Raw genomic sequence first — 24,253 nt, 5'->3', positions numbered from 1 at the left:
TCTGCCCTGATTCCTGTGGTCCTGTGTTTGCCTAAACCTACTTTGTTCCCTGCTGTAGGAATCTGCCCTGGTTTCTTCTTTCTGCCCACAATTTTGTTGCACAAAATTGCCGTTTTCAGCTAGCCAGTCACGTGGAAAAGGGCTTCTGGTGAGCAGACAGACATCTCTCTCAAACTCACCTGACTGTAGTAGCCCACAGGGAACCCAACAGTAAACTTCAGGGGAATCACGGCAAGCCCCCTCTTCTTCCAGTAGTTCTTTTTGTTAAATTCCTCCGCAGCCAGTTTCCTAGCAGAGAATGAAGATTTCTCCAGGCATTCTTTCCAGCATCTTTGCAAGGGCTCTGGATCAAATGTCTGCTTGTAGGTTGTTTTGCTAATTCTCTTATACATGTTTATTTCTTTAACCTGAAAGACAATAGAATGGATTTTATGGGTATATGCTTATTCCATTAGTTTAGCATGGGTTTTTGTGATATACCTGATAAGAAGAAAGTCTTTCTACAAAAAGAAACCATTTAAGTGGCTGCAGATATGCGAGTACAAGTGTACATGTATAACATCACAACAACAGCAACCACAATAACAACAGAAAATACCAGTAAGCACTCCACCTGCTCTAGGCTGTAGGCCAAGTGTCTTATCTCAGTTAACATCACCACAACCCTGAGAAAGAGCAGGTCCCAACTACTGTGAGCCTTGCCACCAGTGTGTTAGTGGTGAGACAAAATACTCCCCACTCAGAATTATTCTTCCCCTACACAACACGTTCTTATTCTGAACCGTTGAGATCAGCTCCTCAGAATCCGGAGCTGTGGTAGAACGCCTACACAAACGCAGTCACTTCCTTCTCTGTATTCATGCTCAAGGTGGTGTCACCCGGACTCCGGGATCGGCCATATGACTTGCTCTGACCCATGGGCTGATACAGATTCATACAGGCAGACACTCGCAGCCTTGCCACATTCCTGCCACTCCTGGGGACTCTGTGACCGCCATCATGCGGACTAATTCGGGCTGGCCTGCTGGAGGATGAGACTCTGTGAAGCGGATATGACCCTTCTCAGCTGAGATGTCCCCTCATCAGCCCCGTGACCAGACATGTAAATGAAGCTGTCTTAGACCATAAAACTCCCGTTGAGCTGGCTCAGACCAGAAGAACTACCCAACTGACCTGAGAACCAGAAGAAATACTTTCTGTTATTTCAGCCCATTACGCTGTGTGGTTGACTTGCTACATACCCAAAGCGAACTGATACACAGATGGTGTACTTTATTTCTCAGAATCTACTTAGAAGCTGATGTAATGCCATATGCAGGTTCTCCATACATATGTGAACCAATGCTGTTCTTTTAGGGCGTTCTGACTTGTTACCTCTTCAGGGGATAAGTCACACCGAGACGCCACAGCGGTTACGTAAGCTTCCGCTACCACTGCAGCCTCGGGGAAGCCGTATCCTCGGAAGGCCGTGTTGGATGGCAAGTTTGTTTTGCAGGGCCTACCCCGGCACCGGAAATTAGGAATATGATATGCGTTGTCGGATTTCAGCACAATGTACTCCATTACCTGAATTAAAGCAAAATAAAACTTCGCATCTATCAAATATTCAAAACCACTTAACCAAATTTTATCTCTAACTAGAACACAGAATTCATCTACTTTGTATGACAAATACTCATGCAAATAAAGTATGACACATACAGTTCAACTGGTAGCCTCTGGGAAAGGCATACTTCTTACCGACTCAGACTCGTCAGGAGTGCATCCACCATTGATATAATATTCAACGTCTGCAGCTTTGATCACACCATTGTTCATGAATCCAATCTGCAAAGGGATATAAGTAAAATCACTTTCTCAATCCAACCATGTTAGTACACAAACACATGTGATCACAGTTGTCAGTCTACCTAACTTATGAACATGGTTCGATGTGACAGTCACCAGAAGGACACTGAGGTGGATGCCCAAGTTGACTAGGATCCCAACAGAAAGTTCTGATCAGTTGTAGGCAGCATCCACATATCCTCTCCAGCAGTTTAGAATCTAGTAATTGGCTTTCCTATCGGTTGGTTGGTCATCACTGAACAATGTTTTAGGCAGTTTCCTAAAATTTTTTGATCTCACTCACTTTGTATTTTCCGAGGAGTGGGTGGCGTCCAGCAGTTATCAGCATGTCATCACCACGCTCTAGAATAAACCGGATTGGGCGTCCAGTCCTATAGGAAATGACTCTGTCAATATGATGGATGGTTGATAAATTGTAGAAACAAAGAGATGGGGAAGGGGGTTTGAGATAATCAGGCTTAGTGGTTTTCAGTGGAGGAAGTCATGTGCTTTAAACAACATTTCAGAAGTTCTGGGGACATTAAAATAAAAAAACCCACAGTTACTATTATTATCCTGGTTTAGTCATGTCTGAGAATTTATCAAAATGCTACATTATTTTGTTATTAGTTACTTTCCTTTATTTATTTATTTTTTAAATAACATTAAGGCATTGTAAGTCCATCAGAAAGGATGAATACCCAACTTTCATATCAACGTGGGTGGGGCTGGAGATTATGCTGAGTGAAATAAGTCAGGCAGAGAGGGTCAATTATCATAGGTTTCACTTTCTTGTGGAGCATAAGGAATAACGTGGAGGACATTGGGAGAAGGAAAGGAGAAGGGAGCTGGGGGAAATTGGAAGGGGAGACAAACCATGAGAGACTGTGGGCTCTTAGAAACAAACTGAGGGTTTTAGAGGGGAGGGGGGGTGGGGAGCCGGGTGAGCCTGGGGGTGGATATTAGGGAGAGCACGTATTGAATGGGGCACTGGGCGTGGTGCATAAACAATGAATCCTGGAACACTGAAAAAATAAAATAAAGTTTAAATTAAAAAAATTAAGGCATTGTATGATTATGTTGCAATTATATATATAAATAGGTTATATTGTTACTAATTTATTTTGGGATATTAAAAGGGCATTAAACTGACTGCCATGGGGGATATTGAGGCTGGAAAGGTTGAGAACCAACGCTCTCTTTAGCTCTGTCAGGCTCCTTTTCATCCAGGCTCCTTGTTCCTAAAATGTCCATCGAGGACTCCTCTGGCTTCTGAAGGAATGTCCCCAGTGCCTGCACACCCATACGTATAAAATAGCCTTTTCTATTCTTAGAAAGTGCCAATGAGCTAAGGTGTTCACGGTTTTTCTTTTTGCAGTAGTAGCCTAGCATAAGTTAAGCTTGTCTTGAAAATTTAGAGGTTTAGTAGTTGTAACATTGACAAAAGTCACGGCTATTCCTGTGTCTGGTGATTCCATCTGGAAGATGCAGAGGTGAAGTGAACATTCCCAGGAGCAGCAGAGCCTAGGTTATTTCATACAAAACAAATCCCTCGGATGGTTAGGGTTCTGACCTTTCTTCCACTCAGACAACCTCAGCTTGATTTATTTTAATAACTTAAAACATAAACATTTTAAAGAGTTAAAGTCAATAAGGAAGTAATACATGGTTATGTCTGAGTCAAGACACACAGTGATTACATCTATTTTACATAATAATCTTACAAGACAGGTAGACATGATTTTCCCCAGTTTATGGGTGATGAAATTGAGGTGGCTTGTCGAGGTGACCTTGTGAGTGATGGGCAGTTCAAGAGTAGGGCTAGAACAGAGATCTCTGGCTCGGGTCCAGTCTTCCTTCACCCACACGTTAACCCCACCTTTGGAGATGAAGGGCTGTGTCCCGCGGGATGGAAGCTGGGGTGCAGGGCCAGAAGGACACAATGGTCTCTGCACCATCGGGACCGCTGGCATTACTAGCGGCTACCGTGACTCTTACTTGTTGGCGGCCACGGCACTGATGGCTCCTAGCAGAGCAGGCTTGGTCACTTTTCCTCCAAACCCTCCTCCGACTCTTTTTATGTGGCAGGCAATTCTATTCCTTGGGACGTTTAATGCTGCAGCCACAAATTCCTGCAAGAGGTAAGTCCCAGAAGCCACATTAAAGTGCAATTTGGTATTTCATTCCCTCCCACATTAAAGTGCAATTTGGTATTTCATTCCCTCATCTGCGTACTTCCCCTCTGCCTAGGTGAAGAAACACCTCTAACTACTTTGTATGACAAATACTCATGCAAATAAAGTATGACACATACAGTTCAACCGGTAGCCTCTGGGAAAGGCATACTTCTTACCGACTCAGACTCGTCAGGAGTGCATTTACTGAGAACGTACTTAGTTCCGTGGACTTAGAATCTTTAGAGTCGTGTGGCCATCACCATAATCTAATTTTAGAATATTTAAGCGTCCCCAAGGAAACGCTGGATCTACCGAGCAGTCCCTCCTTACCTTCCTCCAGCCCCCCAGCACTAGGCAACTCCTCATCTGCTTTCTGTCTCCCTAGATTTACCTGTTTGAAACATTTCATATAAACGTAAACCTGCAATATGTGGTCTTTTGGGACTGGCTTCTTTCTCTGGGCATAATGTTTTCAAGGTTGTTGGAAAGCATGCTGTTCAGTTGTAGCATGTGACAGTATTTCATTCCTTTTTATGGCTGAACATTATTCCACCGTATGGATATGCCATATTCTGTTTCCCCATTCATCAAGTGATGGGCATTTGATTGTTTACACTTTTGGCAATTGTAAATTGCTGCTATGAACACTCATGTATAAATTTTTGTATGGGCAGATAATTTCAGTTCTCTCGGGTAGATACCTAACTGTGGAATTGTTAGGTTATGCAGTCACCATATTCAATATCCTTAGAAACTGCCATGTTATTTTCCAGGCTGTGCCATTTTTCACACCATCCGCAATGTATGAAGGTTTCAATTGAGCACATCTTCATCTTCTGATTACACCCATTCTAGTCAACGTGGAGTGGATTTCTCACTGTGGTTTTGGTGTGCATTTCCCTAGTGACAATGCTGTGAGTATCTTTTCGTGTGCTTATTAGTCATTCATAGACTTTCTTTATCTATTCAAATTCTTTATTGGGCCTGCTTTAGATACTGCCCCAGGTTCTGGGCTGTGGGCTGTGAGTACCTTGTACCCTGTTACTCCTGGGAAATGCCTCATGAAGTTACTAATTGTATGTTAGAAGGTATTGATGATAGAAAGCAATGGTGACCCGGGACATATGTTTTATCCATTTGGAGCCCAGAGCTGCATACTCTGCCAAAAGAGCTCTGAAGTAATATTTATCACCTCCCTCAATTTATAGAAAAAGATACTGGTGCCCAGCAACCTGTGGGAGATCACATAGTTTTTTTAGGAGCAAAACCATGACTTCTCATTCCTCTGTGGTCCACTTCAAAACTTGCAACTGTGGAGGCCACAGACACACCCCAGCTCAACATCAGTCCCCTCAGACTTTCATTTTGCCTTGAACAACAACTTCCTTTTCCCACTGAGCCTATCCACCCCCACAAGATCCCAAGGTACTAACTCACTCTGCTTTACCAGGAAGCCCTCAGATTTTCCCCTCAGTAACACTTGTTATTAATCCTCCTGCCAGTATAACTGTTTAAGTATCCCCCTGTGCCAGACACTATTCTAGAACCAATATCTCTACATCTCAGAAGAGGAGAATGTCAGAGGATTTCTTCTACTTGCCTGGGTGCAGCAATGTCTTATATCTCAACCACTGGAACAGGACTGGAAATCACCTGCTACTGCATTGGAAATGCAATTGCTTTAAACTTGCATTGCCAATACATGCAAACATTAAGACAGAGAAGTGACACGAATGAATCACAAAAGGAAATTTAAATATAATACTAAGGCTCTGACCTCCCTGACATTAGCTTTTACACTATCAATTGTTATAAGGGTCAGATAAATCCTGCCCATGTTTTGGAAGGTAACAAAGTTTTCATATCTCTTTGAAAAGTCAGCCCTTTTAGGGAAATGTTTGCCCTGTTTTCTTCATTCTGGACCGTAGCTTATGTCAAATATACAGAGAGTTTGAGTCCCAGGAGAGGAAGGAATCCAAAGGCCGCTGGAGCACAGTGCCTGGTTGCAAGGCCTTACAGCACAGCACGTCTGGAGTCTCATTTTCCAAAAATATCCTGTTACCTGCACATGGCTTGGAAACTGTGTTCCAAGGTATAGCACCATTTCTTTATCTTCCTGTTTTGGGATGGCCAGGATAGTCTGCGTCTCCATGTAGAAATGTTCCTGCCCTTCTACATGGGCCTCACCTGTAAGGCATAAACACAGGACAACGCTTAGCTGAAAGTCCCAAGCTGGGTGCTCTCTGTGGTATCTGGTTTATGAGTAGCGAGTGGCTTTAGCTCATGGAAAGCTGGGCTTTATATCATTTGGTTAAACCCCTTTTTTCTAATTAAGACTTGTTGTGCACAACCAGCTCTATGACCCTGGGTCATTCATTCCCTCTCTCCTGACCTCAGTTTCCTCATCTGTTGAGTGGGGTGGTGAGATCTGTGATGTGCTGGACTTGAGCCCACAGACGAACCTGGCCACACACTCAGGCACCACCACCCTCTCTTTGGTGAATTTGGCTGAGTTATGAACCCCTCGTTTCCTCCTCTGTAAAACGGGGAGGGGCGGAGGGTAAGCAACAATATGGACCTCAGTCCGGTGATGTCAGGATTATTGAGTCACAGAAGATCAATAGTTCATGAAAGGACACAAAGTTTAAAATGGCAGAGCTGAGGTCGTTTCTTTCCCTAAAAGCCTAAAAACAGGCAGCCTGCTCCTGCTGGTTTAACTGAGATTTTTGGCTTGCTCAGTGTACCCTTATCATTTTCTAGGTTATAACAGAAGAGGCATTTGGCCCTAGTTTCAGTATTTGGAGGACATTTTTACTTTATTTGATAGAGAGAGATCACAAGCAGGCACAGAGGCAGGCAGAGAGAGGGGAGAAGCAGGTTCCCTGCTGAGCAGAGAGCCCGATGCAGGGCTCGATCCCAGGACCCTGAGATCATGACCTGAGCTGAAGGCAGAGGCTTAAACCACTGAGCCACCCAGGCACCCGGAGCACATTTTTACTTTAAAGTGAAAGAAAATACTATATCCTTCAGTATTTTTACTTTAAATGTATGTCAACTATAATTTAATTAAGAGTAGCAACAACAACAAAAATTGGTCAAAAGATTCCTATGCTGTTAAAATAAGTGAGAAGTTTATTTTTGCCAGGAGCCAGAGGATTTCTTGAAATTATTTCTTTGGACAACAAAATGTGAGTCATGCAAAAAGCCCCCCCCCCCCCAAAAAAAAAAGCTCTCTTCCAAGTTTTCATAAAAGATTAAAAGCTTACAGAGCTCTCTGTTCCAACTCTCTAGAAGAGGGTAATAGATTCTGTGAAAATTACTATCTTCTCTTACCCAAGACTGGAAGTAATTCTCTTTAAAGAACTGTGATTCTCAATCCTGGATACACTTTAGGATCATCTGGGGAGCTTTTAGATAAATACTGGTGCTCTCACCCTGTACTCAAAGTTCTGATTTCATTGGTATGGGGTGGGATCTGAGCATTGGTTATTTAAAAAATATCAAGGTGCCTGGGTGGCTCAGTCAGTTGAGTGTTTGCCTTCAGCTCAGGTCATGATCCCAGGATCCTGGGATTGAGTCCAGTAACAGGCTCTCAAATCAGCAAGCAGGGGGGTGAGGGGTGGGGCTGCTTCCCTCTGCTACTCTCCCTGCTGTGCTCCCTCTCTTTCTCTCTCTCAAATAAATAAATAATAAAAACTAAAAAAAGTCATACTAACTAGGTCTTTGCCAGTTCAGTAAGTCAAAGCAGACAAACAAGTAAACCAACAAATTATAGTGTCAAGACTGGAAAAGATAAATAAAATTGTCGTGATATGTTTGTATATATAGAAAATTCAAGAGAATCTACAATTCACTTTAAAATAGTAAGTGAATTTAGTAACGTTCTTAGATATAAGATCAAGATATAAAAGCTAATTGTGGCAGAGGGCACGTGATGTGATGAGCACTGGGTTTTAGATTCAACTGATGAATTACTGAACAATACATCTGAAACTAATGATTCAATATGCGTTGGCTAATTGAATTTAAATACAAAATTAAGAAGTTAAATAAAAGGTAATTGTGTTTTTATATATTAGACACAAATAGAAAATGAAATAAAAATAAATATCATTTTTAACAGCATCACAAAACACCAAATACTAGATATAAATATTGAGAAGGATATGCAAAATCTCTATAGTTACTGAGAGAAATTAAAGAAAACCCAAGTAAAAGGCAGTGTCTATCTTGCTCATAGATTGGAACTCAATACTATTAATATTTTCAGTCTCTAAATTGATATTGTTTCTATGCAATTCCAACCAAAATCCCAGGAAGTTATTTTTAGTGAAAATTGATGAGCTGACAATAAATGTACACGGAAATGCAAAGAACCTATTATAGCTAAGGTCATATTGAGAAAGAATTAACAAAAGGACTCTATACTTTCAGATTTCAAGACTTACAGTAGAGTTTCAGCAAGTAAGACAGCTCAACAACACTGGGCATCATAAAGAAAAGACTGTCAAGTTGTTCTTCATTAAAATCAAGAACTTTTGTTCATGATAAAGAATAATGAGGACAGTGAACACACAACCCACAGCCTGGGAGAAGATACGTGCAATACTTACAACCAACAAAGAACTTATACCAAAAACATAGAAAACTTATATGAATTTATAAGAAAATCAAGTAATTATTAGATAAGTAGTTATATAATAATTATAGCAATATATTATTATAATTACCACTTTTAATTAATTTAAAAACAGGCAAAAGATTTGACCAAATATTACACAAGAGAGGATCTAAAAAGGGCCAATACACATATGAAAAGGATTCAATATCATTAGTCATCAAAGAAATTCAATGGAAACTACAATGAGATATTACTCCACCAGATTAGATAAAACTAAAAAGACTAATGACAACAACATAACAATGGAACTCTCATAATTGTTAATAGGAGTGCAAACTGGAACAAATTTTTTTTAAATGTTTGACATTAACTACTAAAGGTAAGTACATAAAAACACTATTATTTAGGAATTCTATTCATGGGTATATTTCAATAGAAATGATTGCTTATGTTCACCAAAAGATATGTGCAATATTATAGAAACTTTACTCATAACATCAAGTTGAAAATAGCTAAATAGTCCATCAATGGTAAAATGGATAAATAAATTGTGGAATTATTTATACAATGGAATACTCCTAAACAATGAAAAAGAACTACTGATCTATGCAACAATTTGTATGAAGTTCAAAAGAGGTAAAACTTTTCTGTAGTGATAAAGACCTTTGGGAGAACTATTGATTGAGAGAGGGCAAGAGGAAGCTTTCTGGACTGCTGGAAGTGTTCTATATATATATTTCTAAAGATTTTATTTTAAATAATCTCTATACCCAACATGGGGTTCGACCTCACAGCCCCAAGATCAAGAGTTGCATGCTCTCCAACAGAGCCAGCCAGGCATCCTGGAAGTGTTCTGTTTCTTGATGTGGGTAGTGTTTACATAGACTTGTACTGATACATAAAATTTCATCAAACTGTAAACTTACTATTTGTGTATTTTAATTTTGATTTAAATAATCACACTAGGGTTGAGAGCTCTGCCTTGGAGTTTCAGTATTTCTCAAACCAGATGACTAAACCTAGAGCCTTCAACTTCAGAGGAGTTACTTCTCTGGCCCAAGACCACTTACCTTCAAGGATTTGATCAACGTATTTAAAGGCTTGCTCTACATTTCCTTGCTCCACTTTCTTTTCAACGGAAAGAAATGAATTGTGCTCTAGCGCTTGCTGCAAGAGAAAAACCAATAAACCAAAACAATAAAAGTTTTGTTTTTTCACATCCTAATAAGTCAGTCATCCCCCATCAAACGGCTATGCTCTTGCTTTTTCAGATATTTACACAACACAACAGACAATCTGAGCAGTGTGGAGAGCCAGCAGGAACTGGGATACGATGGACTACAGGCACTGGTGACTCAGTTTTGTTCAAGGCTCTGAGGAAGAGCTGTGGGGGAAACAAGCATAGATTGTTTCCCCCCTCTAGATTGTTGAGGGGTGACCTGAGGCAGTAGGGTATACAGGTGCCAACTTTGTGGTGTGCGTGGGGGATGGGATAAGAGGGTAGAGAGAGTCCCAGGAGGAGGCTGGTGGAGGTGCAAATGATCAGAAATGGTCTTGTCTAGGTGACCTAAATTAGGTGCTGAATTGCATGGAATTAGGACAGTTAGAGACAGGAGGGGAAATCATTTGAAGTCAAGGGCACCTCAAAGCAATAGTTTGAGGTTGAAAACAAGCTGAGGGGCCAAAAAGAGAACAAGGTCAGGCGGGCTGGGGAGCAGTTTTTCTATCAGGAAGGAGCTGGATGAGCTTCAAAGGGGGCAATGAGGTTGGACTATGAAAGACCTTGAGTTCTATGCTGAGAACCTTATTGAAGGAGACATGATTATATAAGAAAAGTGACCTGGTGAACATGGAGGCTTAGAAGAGTTAATGTGGTGGTTAGGTAGGTTGAAATGGAGTACAAGAAACTGAGATTGGAAAGAAAGGGGCAGACTTAAAGGCATTTATTTAAAAGATAACTGGGAAAGACCTGAACTTGGCAACTCTTGGGAAGAACAGAGGAGAATCAGAGGATATTGAAGACTGCAGCCTACTTGGCTGGGTTTCATACTGCTCATGTACCCACATATTCATCTGTCTCTCCATCACACACATTTAATAAGGTGGACCGTGAGTTCAGTGCTTTGCTAAACACGGGCTACAAAGCACTATGCCTCCACTAACAACAACTAAAACAAAAATAATAACAAAGATGCATGCATTCCATGTCTCCCTGGTGCTGTTCTAAGCATTTTACTTGGGTTTTCTCATCTAACCCTCACAATGATATTTTATGTAGGCGCTTTCATAGTTGCCATTCTACAGTTGAGAAAGTAATAGGAATTTAAGGACTTGCCCAAACTTTCATTGCTATTGACAGGCCTCTAAAAGATGGAGTCAGAATTCAAACCTGGGTTTTCTGTCTCCAGAGCTTGGAGGAAGTGTGCAGGAGACAGAGGACCCAGACTGTAATTCAGTACATGTTAACAACATGTACTGTTTCCCAGTGCTCTGGGTTTTCCCACTGACTAGTTTTACAGGGAGGCCATAAGGACATTGCTTTGGGGTTACTTACTTGTATTCTGAGGACCTGCCCTGGCAAGGGGCAATGGGAGAAGTAGTGGTCACAGAAATGAAGGGGAAATCCAGGCAGGGAAATTCTCAGTATTACGTCTCAAGGTGCAGATTGCTAGAGCCTTCACTCTGAAACTACAGATAACACCGAGCAGGGTATAGATGGAGCCCGGATGTTACTGTTTGATGACTCCACCGGTTGTGTTCTGCCGGGAGTATACGGCCCTAGTCATTCTAGAAGACATGAAGTGGCCTGACTACCTCGATGGTGATAATCCGTGGTTCTATGTCTTCATAAGTGATCTTCACTTTCTCAGCCGCCTCTCTTGCATGAGCATAGGTGTCAGCGGCCACCGTGCAGACAATCTGACCCACGCAAATCACCTACAGAAAAGCCACGTGTCGCCATTAGCTAAGACACACAATTATTAAAAAGGGATTAGTGTTCCCACACTCTTACATTTACCCACTGGGTTCTTGTGACCAAAAGAAAGATTATTTTCTACCTATGAGAATAAATTTAAACACTGGACTAAGTGGGATTTAGAGGGTACAAAAACCGAGGACAGAACTTCACTACTTGGCTTCTGACTGTCTCCAGCTGCGTTCCTCACTATTCCCATATCACTTTAATCCAGTCATCCTGGAACTCTGTTGGTTCTTTTAATGTCCTATATTGCTTCTATGGTTTCATAATTTTTTTTTAAGAAGTCATCTTTGACAGGGCTTATGGCTTATGATCAGAATCTTAACAGGGTCCACAATTCAAAAGAGAACTTGAGAATCACGGATGTGGAGTCCTTGGTTCCCTGTTTTTGTGATATGAACACGAGTCCATGGATGTTAGTCCATGACCAATAGTCATTTTGATTTTCTAAACAGGCATTTGAATAATAGGCCCCATACAAACCACACACCTCATTCTGCGCATAGAGGATCTCTCCCTGAGGGTTATTAGCTCCTGGGACGTCCTCTGCTGTTATCACATCAACAACACCTGGAAGGGCCAGGGCTTCTGAAGCATCAATTGATCTAGGAGGGACAATTTGAAAGGGTACATCAAACATAAATGATTCCTCAAACCCAGGGAAAAACTACAATGTACCTCATACCTAAATCATGGGACAAACTTTGATGCTGAAAAGTGCCAATGTTTAGCAGGTGTTTGGACTCTTGGCATTAGTTTCTTTCAAAAATTTGTTTAAAAAAGGACTGATTTAAAAAGAAAAAAGGACCGATTTCCAAACAGAAGAGGAAATGAATATTCTTAGTTAATTTAAATATATAATAAGGTCTTGATTTTATCTATTTATTTTTAAAGATTTTATTTATTTATTTGACACAGAGAGAGATTGAGAGCACAAGCAGGGAGAGTGGCAGGCAGAGAGAAAGGGAGGAGCAGGCTCCCTGCTGAACAAGGTCCTGATCCCAGAACCCTGGGATCATGATCTGAGCCAAAAGCAGCTACTTAACCGACTGAGCCACCCAGGCGCCCCGTAAGTTCTCAACTTTAATGTGAAACTGTGAATGCATTCCAGTAATACAAAGAAGTGTCTTTTATTTCCTTACATGATCTTTGCGTGAGCTCTGGTGCTGGTTGTTACAGCGAGGAAGAGTTCTCGGGCAAAAGGTGGCATGTCATCATTAAATACAGCCTCCCCTGTAGCGTGTTTGATGGCTGACTGGTGCATGACTGGGTGGCCGACAGGGTCTTGTGGAGATTGGTAGGGATCCACGCACTATCAATAAATAAAGCAATTGTTTTACTTGCAGACATTCTCATGCACCAAAAACTGGGTCTGTATATCTGGCTTCTTCACAAGTCAGGAAAAACTATAGGCAGCTAATATCCATATCTGTGAGCCAAAGTTAATAAATGTCCATTGAGTACTGTGGTAAAAGATATATTCTGGTTATAATCTACCCCTCACCTCTCCAAAAGGAAGACACTGTTCTCATCCTTGAAGATTCTATAAGCGTTTAAGGGTGTCAGAATACACACAAACACATAGTAAAATAACATGATCAACTTCATTTAGCATTAAAGAACAGTTTGTACAGCTAATATGGTACAAAAAAATACACAAGTTCCTGAGGGATTTAGGATGACTTTATTAAAGCAGGGAAGGCTTCCTAGAAGCAGTGAATGTAGACCTAGGTTTTGAAGAAAGGACAGGCATTTACTAAGAAGAGGAGAACGTTTTAAGCAACAAAACTGAAATAGTTGAGGAGGAACATTAAGAATCTAATTACTTGTGAAGCCTCAGTAAAAGCAAAGAAGTTAAACCAAACAAATTATGAAACTGTGTGTGAGTGACAATGGGTAATGTCAACTGGCCCTTACAAATAATAAAAAGTATAGCTATTGAAAAGAGGAAGATATATGCATAATGCATACATCTGAATGCATAGAAAGATTAAAAAATGAAAAACTCTACCCACTGACCTGGAACATCTGAATTCCTTGGGGTGTTTTTATGGGGAAATCTTCTAGAGCACTCATGGAATTTTCTGGGATATCAGGAAACTTCTGGGGATCCTGAAAAGAAGATTGTTTCACGTTTAATTTTACATTCTGAGTCACTGGCTTGGAGAAACATACATAGAAATAGGCTATCCAATTTATTCTCCCAGATACTAGTCTCCAGGTCTGCTGGGAGAGAGCCCTGAGCTTTGAGCTCCCTAGGCTGGCAGCAGCACGACGGTTTTCTGCTCACGCACACAGGAAAGTGAAAGCTATTTCTAGGAAGTAGAGACTTCCTTTATGACCAGCTCTCCTTTCAAATGGGTGGAAATATGTACACTTCCAAATGGAAGCTGTGTTTTCAAGTCAGGGCCAGTCTTCTGTGCATATCTCAAAGAAGCAAATGAGGGAGGAGATGAAGATTAATCTACAGATTAATCAGCTACAGATCATTTGTCAGAGTAAGGAAACTAGAATTAACCTAAATATCCAGTAAGAGGGAACTGACTAAACGAATTATGGAACATCCATGAGATAAAATATTTTGCAGTTATTAAAATGATTTTGTAGAAGTATATTTACGGACATTAAATGCTCATGAATTATAATTAAGTAAAAAAATCAATTACAAAAGTTTATGTATGGTATGATCCCTTTTTCTTGTAAAAAAAAAAAAAAAGAAAAGAGAACTATATATGTATGTATTCCAAATGTTGACAGTCTTTATGGTAGGATTATTGGCTTATAGCTGATTTTTAAAATCTTTGTTTCTCTGTTTTTGCATTTTCTATAAATATAGAGTATATAATCATAATCTGTAAGAGAACATATAATAATATATAAGACTATAAAACAAGAGACATATACTTAATAAATTATATGTAATAACATTAAGGTTATATAGATTATATATCTATATACTGAACATATATAATAAATAAGAGTATATAATAATCTATAATAGAATATTATAATACTGCTAATGATAAATAATGTTAGTAAAAATGATAAAAAAGGGCTGGTTGAATTAACAGAGTAAAGCTTTCACCCATAAAAGAAATGTGTGTATAGTCATTTATCTGTCATTTTTGGATCAGCTCATGACTTATCATGGGGACATTGACAGTCATGAACCACATTCTGAGAAACAGTGCCTGTGAAGGTCATTTTAAACTAGGCCAGGTAAGAAAAAAAGTTAAAAAACCAGAACCAATCTAAATATCCAAAAATAAGGAACAGATCAAATAATGGCTCATCTATCCATGGACACATCATGCAACCATTACATCATTTTGTCATGAAGAATATTTAATGACACTGAAAGCTGTTTGTTACTAAGTGAAACAAGCAAGCTATGCTAAACAGTTCTATAGACGCATTCGAGTGACACGTATGTACACACACCCATAAAGAAGAGCTTAGAAGGATATACCCTAAAATATTAATCACAGCTAGCTATGCATGATGGGATTACAAAGGATTTTTGTTTCCTTTATGGCTTAGCCACATTTTGTAAACATTAAAGAAGGTATTGTTTTAACAAGAAAATTTTCTTAAAATAGGAAAAGATGTTGTAATTACTGAAAGCTTTTCAATACTGTAGACCAACTGGCTATTGCATATTAGTATTGTCACACAACCTATAGAGCAAATGTCATAGCAAGACTGTCCCCTTCCCAGCCCAGGACAGGAGGAGAAGGGAGAGGGCAGGAGAGGGAGGAGGGAGGCTAGGAAGCACCGCACTGCGGGCTCCATCCCCTCCGGATACCCTTGCTGCATTAGGGAAAAGAAGGGAAGTCCTTCCTATGCAGACTCACGCTCAGAGTATCAGGCACTCAGAGACCCAGAGAAGTCATTTACCATTTTATTCAATCCTCGCCTCACTCTGAGGTAGAATTTGAAGAGTAAGCTGACGATGAGGGTTCGCCTGTACTCTACCATGCCATCCTCGGCTGCTGGCGGAATGTAAATCTCATCCAGGACCCATCCGCACGCATCACTCAGCATGTGGTCATCCCACGGCCTCGGAGCAAAATGAAAAATTAAAAAAAAAAGTAGTTACAAAAATTAAAAAAAAAAAAAAAAAGAAAAGAATGCAAACACGCCACAGGAGGGGGAAGATAGCCTAAACTGACAGAGCAAGGAAAGATGGAGAAAACCCATATTCATCTTTGAAGTCTGGACAATACACCCTCCCATATGTCACTAGATTTCTTTAGAATCTGCTGCGGTGGTTTCCTATTTCCTTACCACCCTCCTTTATTATTACCTGTAATTCCACGGCCTGGGAAAGCCATGGGTTTTCAAAGAGCTGGGGTAACAAAGTAGTAAAATCAGAGTTTCCCAAGATCTGGAACTTTGTTTTGTTCATTGCCACATCCCCAGCAAACAGGCCACGCCTGGCGCACACATACACGGTAATGACCAGCAAATGACCCAATTATTGATGACAGTTGTAACATTTTCACAAGTAAAGATTTTCTACAGAAATGCTTTGAGAGCATCAACTCATTTTAGTGTCTGAGAAAGAAAGCTGCATGTAGTTGCATTGCATTGCTGACAGTGACTATTACAGGTGGATACAAATGATCGTAAAAGCACTGGTTGGAAGAATTTTTAAAACTTACTTTCCAAACTCTAGAAACAATGAGAGTGATAGGAGGAAGGCCCATTTAACCTTCTTGAATATTTCACCTTCTTTCTCTGGTGTAAGGACGTTTTCAGACGTCTTAGGGTACAGTATTAGAAACACTGACTTATTTTGCAGGTTAATTAAAAATGAAAATTTGAAAATACTATCTACTTAGATTAGATTCCTCTTTCTAGAGAAACTGCAATAAAAGAATTGTATCTTTAAGAAGGTTGGCTTTTGGGTGACTTTTATTTTCTTTCTATTCTTCCACAGCGCTTAAATTTCATATATGATTATGTAATATGTATGGAATCAGAAAAAAATTCTCCAAGTGCTATTTTCATTAAGACATTAAAATACAAAGCCCGTGGGGCACCTGGGTGGCTCAGTGGGTTAAAGCCTCTGCCTTCAGCTCAGGTCATGATCTCAGGGTCCTGGGATCAAGCCCCACATCGGGCTCTCTGCTCAGCAGGGAGCCTGCTTCTTCCCTCTCTCTCTGCCTGCCTCTCTGCCTACTCGTGATCTCTCTCTCTATCAAATAAATAAATAAAATATTAAAAAAAATACAAAGCCCGAGTTTTAGGTGCACATGTGCTGGGACATACCTCCCAAGGAGCCGCTTGCACGTTTGGCTTGCAGAGACAACGGTGGGGCCAACACTTCCATAGAACATTTGAAGGTCCTTAATCGTGTCTGTACCATCTTCAAACTTCACACTCATGCCGGCATTGACAATGGCAAAAGCATTCTCCTGACGCTGGGCCAGCCGGAGTCCGGACACAAAGTGCCACTGGAAACAGAAAAACATTCAGAATATTTAATGTTCTTCTCCACTGTCTGCTGCAGAGCCACAGCTCTGATGATTAGTTGTAATGAAGAGGATCCTGTACATGATGCTTTGGACCAGTGCTGGCTGGGAGTACCAGCCCCCATGCTTTATAGGTATTAAAATTTGATCCTGAGAGCAACCGTACTCACTTCTAATCTACTGGTGAGGAAACTGAGAGGCTATACAACCTGTACAAGGTCATGCAGCAAGTGGCAGAATTGGGGTTGAAATCTAAGCAGTCTGGTTCCAGACTTGACAGTCACCTACTTTCTACTCTGAGTCACCACATGTGGCCTCAGGCAAAGGATTTAAACTGCTTGGGTCTTAATTTCCTTAAAAAAGAAAAGGTAAGGTTTGATCAGACGGCGCCTCCAGGGCTGCTGAGAGGAGTAAGGGAGAATGGGGGTGGGGGGTGGCTCTCGGGAGGAACTATACCTCCACTTTGAACGGTTTTGGTTTGGCATTCTACATAAATTTCATGTGAATGACGGAGTTTTACTCTTAAAAAAAAAATGAAGCTTGGAAACCACTGGATCATATGGTCTTCAAAGTGCCTTCCAGGTTTCAATCTCTCATTCTAGATTTAATCTCATTACTAGTGTGAGATATTAGAGCCACAGAGTAGGAGAAACTGTGTGGCTGGCATCTTGGTGGGGGCAGGGGTGCCACCGCCGACCCTGTCAAAGATAGAACATTTTTAATTTAGAAAGCGAAAGTGACAAACTTGATTATTTAGTCCATTGTACTGACTGGTGGGGACTTTCCTCTCTGGTCCTGCTGCCACGCGCTCATGCCCACCTGAATTATGGCAGGACCGCAGTAACCTCTGAACTGGCCATTCAACCTCCAGTTTCTCCTCCAACCAGCTTATCCTCTATTTTTCTCGTTAGATTGGCTTTCCTAAAATACCATTTTCATTCAGATTTTACCTTGCTTTAAAGACTTTAGAGATGGCTGTCCGCTAGGACATATACAAACAACCCCCCTGATGGAACAGTAGATCTGCTCGGTGACGGAGCCCCAGCCTCCCTCCCCGCCACATCGCACAGGGCTGCCCCAGCGCCCCTGCCCTGTTGCCCAGCCTCCAACCTGCCATTCCAGCTAGTCCCCAACCCCTAGCTGTTCTCCCGCCTGGAATGAGCACCCACTTCTCTCCCCTGATCTTTGCTGTATCCCAGCTGCTTTCCCTCCCTTCTGAGCAACACGCACATTCCAGCCCTGTCGCTGGAACTGCGCTGGCTCTCTGCGCACACATTTCCTAGCTGAGATAATTAGCTGTTTCCAATTTCAAGCCCTTGCTCTCAGATCTAGAGACCTTTGAGGACAGAAACCCATGTCTTAGGAATACATGAAGTGTCTTCTGGATTTAGCACTATGCTTGACATGTCGAATGGTAGATGGTTAATAAATAAATAATTTTATTTAAAGTAGTTAATAAATGTTAGTTGATTTGGAATTATCTTTATGATCATAAACTTTAATTTACTAGAAACTTGTAGATGAAACTGATTATAATTTTTCTCAGTCTTGGCTAAGATAAATATTTATCTGAAACCAAAAATTCAACTCTTCACACAAAGGGCTCTCTGTTTGCAGAGGGATAGGGCCCACAGAAATGTTATTCTTTTTTTAAAAAAAATTTTTATGTCAGTATAGTTGACACACAATGTTACATTAGTTTCAGGTCTACAGCATAGTGATTCAGCATCTCTCTACCTTATACTGTGCTCACCACAAGTGGAGCTCCCATCAGTCACTCTCCAACATTATTAAAATATCAAGAAATGTTTTCCTTTAAAGTTCTTTTAAAAACAAAAGAAAAAAATGAATATAATAATAATGAATATATAACACTGTGAATACGATTTGGGTTATTTTAATCTTTATACCAATAGAGTCGTATTTTTATTTTACTTTTTATGGAGGAAGGGAGCCACAAAGGCAAAAGTGCCAAGGGTCCAGGAAAGTCACAGTGTTGCCCTGGTAGGAAAGCAAACCAAAAAGGTCCTCTGAGAATTTGCCCCTTTCTGAGAGCAGCCCCAAAGTCTCCCTGCAGGGTAAGCAGGGCTCCCCTCAGGTGGGCAGTGAGTCAGGAAGCCTTTACCTGAGTAGAGTGGGGAATATAAACAGATAGCACAATCTCTTCGGATTTAAGGCTGGCTTCAGGTGATCTCTCAAGGAAAAGGCTGTTTAAAGGAATCTGCCGTTCTCCTTCTATTAGAGAAAATGATCTTGATTAGATGCATTTATCAAACAAAAGAGTATGTAGCAAGGGGTAGGTGTGCTGCATCTGGTGGAAAGAGAGAGTGCAAGCTACAAGCCAGAAGATGTGATTTCTAGTTACAGCTTCCACACTGAAAAACCTTAGGCAAGTCACAGAACCTTTGGGGCTTCCGGTTCCTCATCTGTAGAATGAGAAGGTTGGATCAGATAATCTCAAAAGTCTTTTCTGAGAGCCCATGGGTGGCTCAGTCGGTTAAGCACCTGCCTTTGGTTCAGGTCATGATCTCAGGATCCTGGGGTCGAGGCCTGTGCTGGGCTCCCTGTTCAGCAGGGAGTCTGCTTCTCCCTCTGCCTCAGTCTCTAACCCCACTCATGCATGCTCTTTCTTCTTCTCTCTTAAATAAATAAGTTGAGTCTTAAAAAAGAGAGAGAGAAGAAAATTCTTTTCTGGTTCTTAGCACACACTGCTCACAAATTTTGGCCTTGAAGAACTTTAAAGCTATTGGGAAACAACCTAGTACAATGTGTTTCACAAATGGAAAAACTGAGGTCCAGAGGTCCAGAGAGGTTAAATGATCTGTTCAAAGTGCTGGAGATGGGACAGGTAGCAGAGGTGGAATGCCTGATATATAGCTTGTCTTTCATAAGCAGTTTACAGTACTCTCTTATTTGAGTCACTGTATTTGTTTTTTAAATGTGTTATCTTTCTTTCTTTCCTTCTTTCTCTCTCTTTCTTTCTTTCTTTGGTAGAGAGTGAGCACATACACGAGCTGGGAGGGGGGTGGGCAGGGAGGGAGAGAGAGAATCCCAAGCAGGCTTCCTGCTCAGCACAGACCCTGAAGCAGGGCTTAATCCCGTAACTCTGAGATCATGACCTGAGGCGAAATCAAGAGCTGGACGCTCAACTGACTGTCACCAGGTGCCCCTAAAAACGTGATTTTAATCAAAGAGAGGGTATCTTATATCAATAGCTCTGTGAATAATATACATTTATTGTTATTTCACTAAATTTAAATAATTTTCTCTTGGCCAAGCTCAAGCTGTCTTTCAATGAAGAGAGAAGTAATGAGGAATACGCTCCACAAATTTGATTCTGTTTAGGATGAAAAGTTCTAGGGGTGTCTGGCTGCTCATTCAGTGGACACATGACTCTTAGTCTTGGGGTTGTGAGTTTGAGCCACACGCTGGGTATAAAATTACTTAAAAATAAAATCTTAGGGGCACCTGGGGGGCTTAGTGGGTTAAGCCTCTGCCTTCCACTCAGGTCGTGATCTCAGGGTCCTGGGATCGATTGAGCCCTGCATCGGGCTCTCTGCTCAGTAGGGAGCCTGCTTCCCCTTCTCTCTCTGCCTGCTTCTCTGCCTAGTTGTAATCTCTGTCTGTCAAATTAATAAATAAAATCTTAAAAAAAAATCTTAAAAAAGAGAAGGAAAAATCCTATTAGAAAAATTTCCATCTTTATAAAACTCTGAAATGTGCTCTAAAGCTTTAAAACTGTGGGTACATTCGTGTCCTGCCGCAGTTGCCAAATAAATAAATAAATAAAACTTCAGAGACACAACTCATTTAAAAAATGCTTTGATACTACAATTTGGACTGTACATAAATGTAGCCAAACAGTCAGGAAAAACTCTCAGGTGCAGTAACTTATCTGATCTACAAGATACATAACATCTGAGAATGGGATAATCGATCTCAGTTTCATCCTAACACTTGAGGTAGTATAGAAGTAGTCTATATATTTGGTGAGTCTGAGTTAGATATACTTGAGTTCCTAATTCACGGTTTGTGAAAGGAGCTACATAACAGACAGTGATAATTATAAAACAGAATGTCCAAAGCTTATCTCTTACCTTTAGATATCAGATTGATGGTAGCATTTCCTGCTGCTAAAATGGGATTTAGGTCAGAAAAATTAGGTCTGCTCACCACATGTCCCCCTAAAGTCTAAATAAAAAAAAAAAAAAATAACAATTTTAAGCTAGTTATTTGAAAAATAAGGAATTACATGTATAGGAATCTTAAGTTTTAATTTTTTCTCTTTTTTTGTTTCCTAGAATGATCTGGTATGATTTTAGGGGAGCTAAACAGAGTTAGGCCACATACTGTGCAAGATTCCTACCCCCAACCCAGTTCAAGCTTACTGCTTGAGAAAATGTTTTTTCTGTGTGCAATGAGGAAGAAAATTTCTTTGAGAGCTGACCCTAGCACGAGTGTCCAATAACATGGGGGTAAAGTGGGGAACTAGAGTGAGTAAACTCTAAAGAATTGGGATATGTAGCATTCCCATTCAAAATGCTTGTTGTAATGTCATGCAGTAGAATTCATCTCTGTTATTCCAAATCATCAATAAAGTTGCCTCAGACATAGGCTTGAATGAGAAATTTTGAGGGGATGGTGGGCAAGGGGTGAAGTGGAGAAGAATAACCTGGTCGAGAAAAAGGAACAAAAGATGCAGAGGATGAAAACATACAGTGAACTTCGAGGACCAACAGAAATAGAGGCAGAGACGATCAGGAGAAATGCCCCACACCGAAGTCTCACTGAACTACCCATCCTGTGTGGAATGGGCAGAGACCTAAACCATTACTCTTAAATCTTGAATAACAAGGAAACCTCAGTAAGCTAGACAACTGGGGGACGTCCAAGAATAGACATGTGGGATACGTGTTAAGAAGCTGAGCTCAGCGCAAAGGTTTAAGACAAGAAACAGCCATAAAAGAGTATTTTCGAAATGTAGGCTCTTGTTACTCTATCTTGGATAAGACATATCTCCTAGCCTGTTAGAGCTGGCCAGTCCATTTGGTTGGACTTTAGCTCTTAAAATGAAAAAAAAGTGGCTTAAAGAGGTCAAGGGGCTTCTCCGGGATCATACCATTCATGGGTGACAGGCCGGGTTTAGAATCTGGGCATCTTCAGACTTCAGTGCCATAATCTTGTGATATAATATGCCATTTCTCACTTTGGACACACACATACACGCAGTGTGGTAACTCTCACTCTGAGCACATACACACATGCACACTCATATTGTAGACACTTGTTCGACATTGACGGGGGATTCCTCTTCAGAGTAATGTTGCTAAGCTGAATAGACTGTCAGACTGTCTGTAACTGTGGCTTCTTTTGTATCACACTAGGGTGCATACCGCCATATTCCTTATCTGGGCTCCAGCAAGTGTCCTCAGATGCTTCAGGAGGGCACGGTAAGTCTTAGTCTTCTCCTTTGGTTGCTCCAAAACAGTAAGATGTAAGGCATCGCTCAGCTGGGCCAGGCTGTATCCTGCACCTATGGTCACCCCTGCCAAAAAGACAGTGGAACAGAAACTGAAGGCAAATTATGACAAGATGCATGGGCTGCACAGAAAGAATATTTCAGGTATTTTTTTTTATATTAACTTAGAAAAATGAAAGGTAAAGACATTTCTGGCAATTTGCTTTATTCCCAAATATTAAGTACCAAATTCTTTTTCTCAGTCACGTGTACAGTCCTATGTGCCATACATTTTGGGACACATCAAGCACAGATATCTGAAACTCATTACTTTGTTAACTCCCAGTTAAGTGTTTTCCTGAATAAATTGATCAAATACAAAAATTTCAGTCAAGATTCTATAAGACTGTTGTTTTTTTTTTTTTTAAAGATTTTATATATCCATTTTAGAGAGAGAGAAAGAGTGTGAGCCGGGGGAGGAGCAGAGGGAAATAACCTCCCGTAGACTGTGAGCTGAGCACTGAGCCCCATGCGGGACTCAATCCCGTGACCCTGAGATCATGAGCTGAGCTGAAGCCAAGAGTCAATGCTCAACCAAACGAGCCACCCAAAGTGCCCTGATTCTGTGTCTTTTAAAAGATCATTGAGTCTATGTGGGCAGTGACTGACACATTTGCGTTGCCCATTCGCCTGTCTTCTACAGCCAGCTCTTCCTCTTGTTCCTGCCTGTACTTTGGGTCAGTTTTGCTGGCAAGTGGGCTTTCTGGGAATGCTTTGAGTAGTGATGTGATCTAGTTCATGCATTCTCAAGGATAATGCCAGTGCAAAGAGGGTGAAGAAAGCCTTACTCTTTTGATGTGTAAAGCCCTGAATACACACTGTACACAAACAGATATATGGTCTATCTATGGTGTTAAAATTTCATGGAGGGATGATTAGGGGGAAAATGTCTATTGCTCCCTAGTGAGGCAATAATGAAAAGGTTGAAAACACTGACTTAGTGTTCCAGGCTCTCCCTCCCTCCCAGTCTCTTCACTCCCGCCCTGCTCTAACCAAGTACCTCCACACCTTACTTCCAACCCTCTCCTGGACCAGCCCGGCTTCCCCTTCCTCCATTTCTTCCTAACAGTCCACTGATATGAACATTCTAACTGGCTTAAAAAAAAAAAAAAGAATGATCAGAGGGGAAAGCAGACAATTTCTCATTTGATTTCTGTTTATTCATTGGAGAGAATCTTATTTTAAAGTAGAATTTTTACCTCCTATACCATTACCTACGCAAATGCTGAGTTTGGATGTTTCTCAGATAGCATTTTTCAGTGCACTATGTGGAAGGGGAACTTGACTAAATGTAAGAAACCCTGGAATCCACTTGATCATGTGTTAGCTGTGTGAAGTTGGGGAAATTACTTAAGTCCTTTGATTCTTTATCTTTACCAAGCTTCCCACCTGCTCTCTCTGCCTTCCTGGACTGTCATGAGGATCAAAAGAAACAAGAGATGTGAAAGCATTTGGTAAATTGTGAAAAGACTATAAATAAGATAGTTACAATTAAATTTTCAAATTTTGTGTCCCAGACTTTTTTTTTTTGAATGTGTGTGGGTATAGGCTGAGCCTTGAGCAAATTTATGAATCAGGGAGTAATATGTAGCAAGAACATTTCCTACAGGGCAGCCAATGTCTTAAGTCTCCTTTATTCAGTCAATCTCTCCA

At 40.8% G+C, this 24,253-nt stretch overlaps 1 protein-coding gene across 1 annotated transcript in view; it reads right to left on the bottom strand.

The window, feature by feature from the left end:
• The window catches only part of LOC132012828 (aldehyde oxidase 4-like), a 57,172-nt gene that overhangs the window by 15,136 nt on the left and 17,783 nt on the right, over positions 1-24,253 (bottom strand). Inside the window, exons 11-26 of the mRNA XM_059392634.1 lie at positions 22,476-22,627; positions 21,180-21,273; positions 19,208-19,317; positions 16,880-17,064; positions 15,503-15,665; positions 13,625-13,717; positions 12,748-12,917; positions 12,096-12,210; positions 11,440-11,562; positions 9,696-9,792; positions 6,067-6,191; positions 3,826-3,959; positions 2,132-2,219; positions 1,741-1,827; positions 1,375-1,566; positions 180-407 (exon numbers count right to left, since the gene is read on the bottom strand). Of these exons, the coding sequence (XP_059248617.1) occupies positions 180-407; positions 1,375-1,566; positions 1,741-1,827; positions 2,132-2,219; positions 3,826-3,959; positions 6,067-6,191; positions 9,696-9,792; positions 11,440-11,562; positions 12,096-12,210; positions 12,748-12,917; positions 13,625-13,717; positions 15,503-15,665; positions 16,880-17,064; positions 19,208-19,317; positions 21,180-21,273; positions 22,476-22,627 (2,156 nt within the window). The remainder of the gene's footprint in view (positions 1-179; positions 408-1,374; positions 1,567-1,740; positions 1,828-2,131; positions 2,220-3,825; positions 3,960-6,066; positions 6,192-9,695; positions 9,793-11,439; positions 11,563-12,095; positions 12,211-12,747; positions 12,918-13,624; positions 13,718-15,502; positions 15,666-16,879; positions 17,065-19,207; positions 19,318-21,179; positions 21,274-22,475; positions 22,628-24,253) is intronic.

The sequence above is a fragment of the Mustela nigripes genome, chromosome 3, assembly GCF_022355385.1.
Source record: "Mustela nigripes isolate SB6536 chromosome 3, MUSNIG.SB6536, whole genome shotgun sequence".
In the NCBI taxonomy this organism is placed as follows: Eukaryota; Metazoa; Chordata; class Mammalia; order Carnivora; family Mustelidae; genus Mustela; species Mustela nigripes.
The sequence above is the reverse complement of the archived record's forward strand: the minus strand, read 5'-3'. Positions and strand labels throughout refer to the sequence as shown.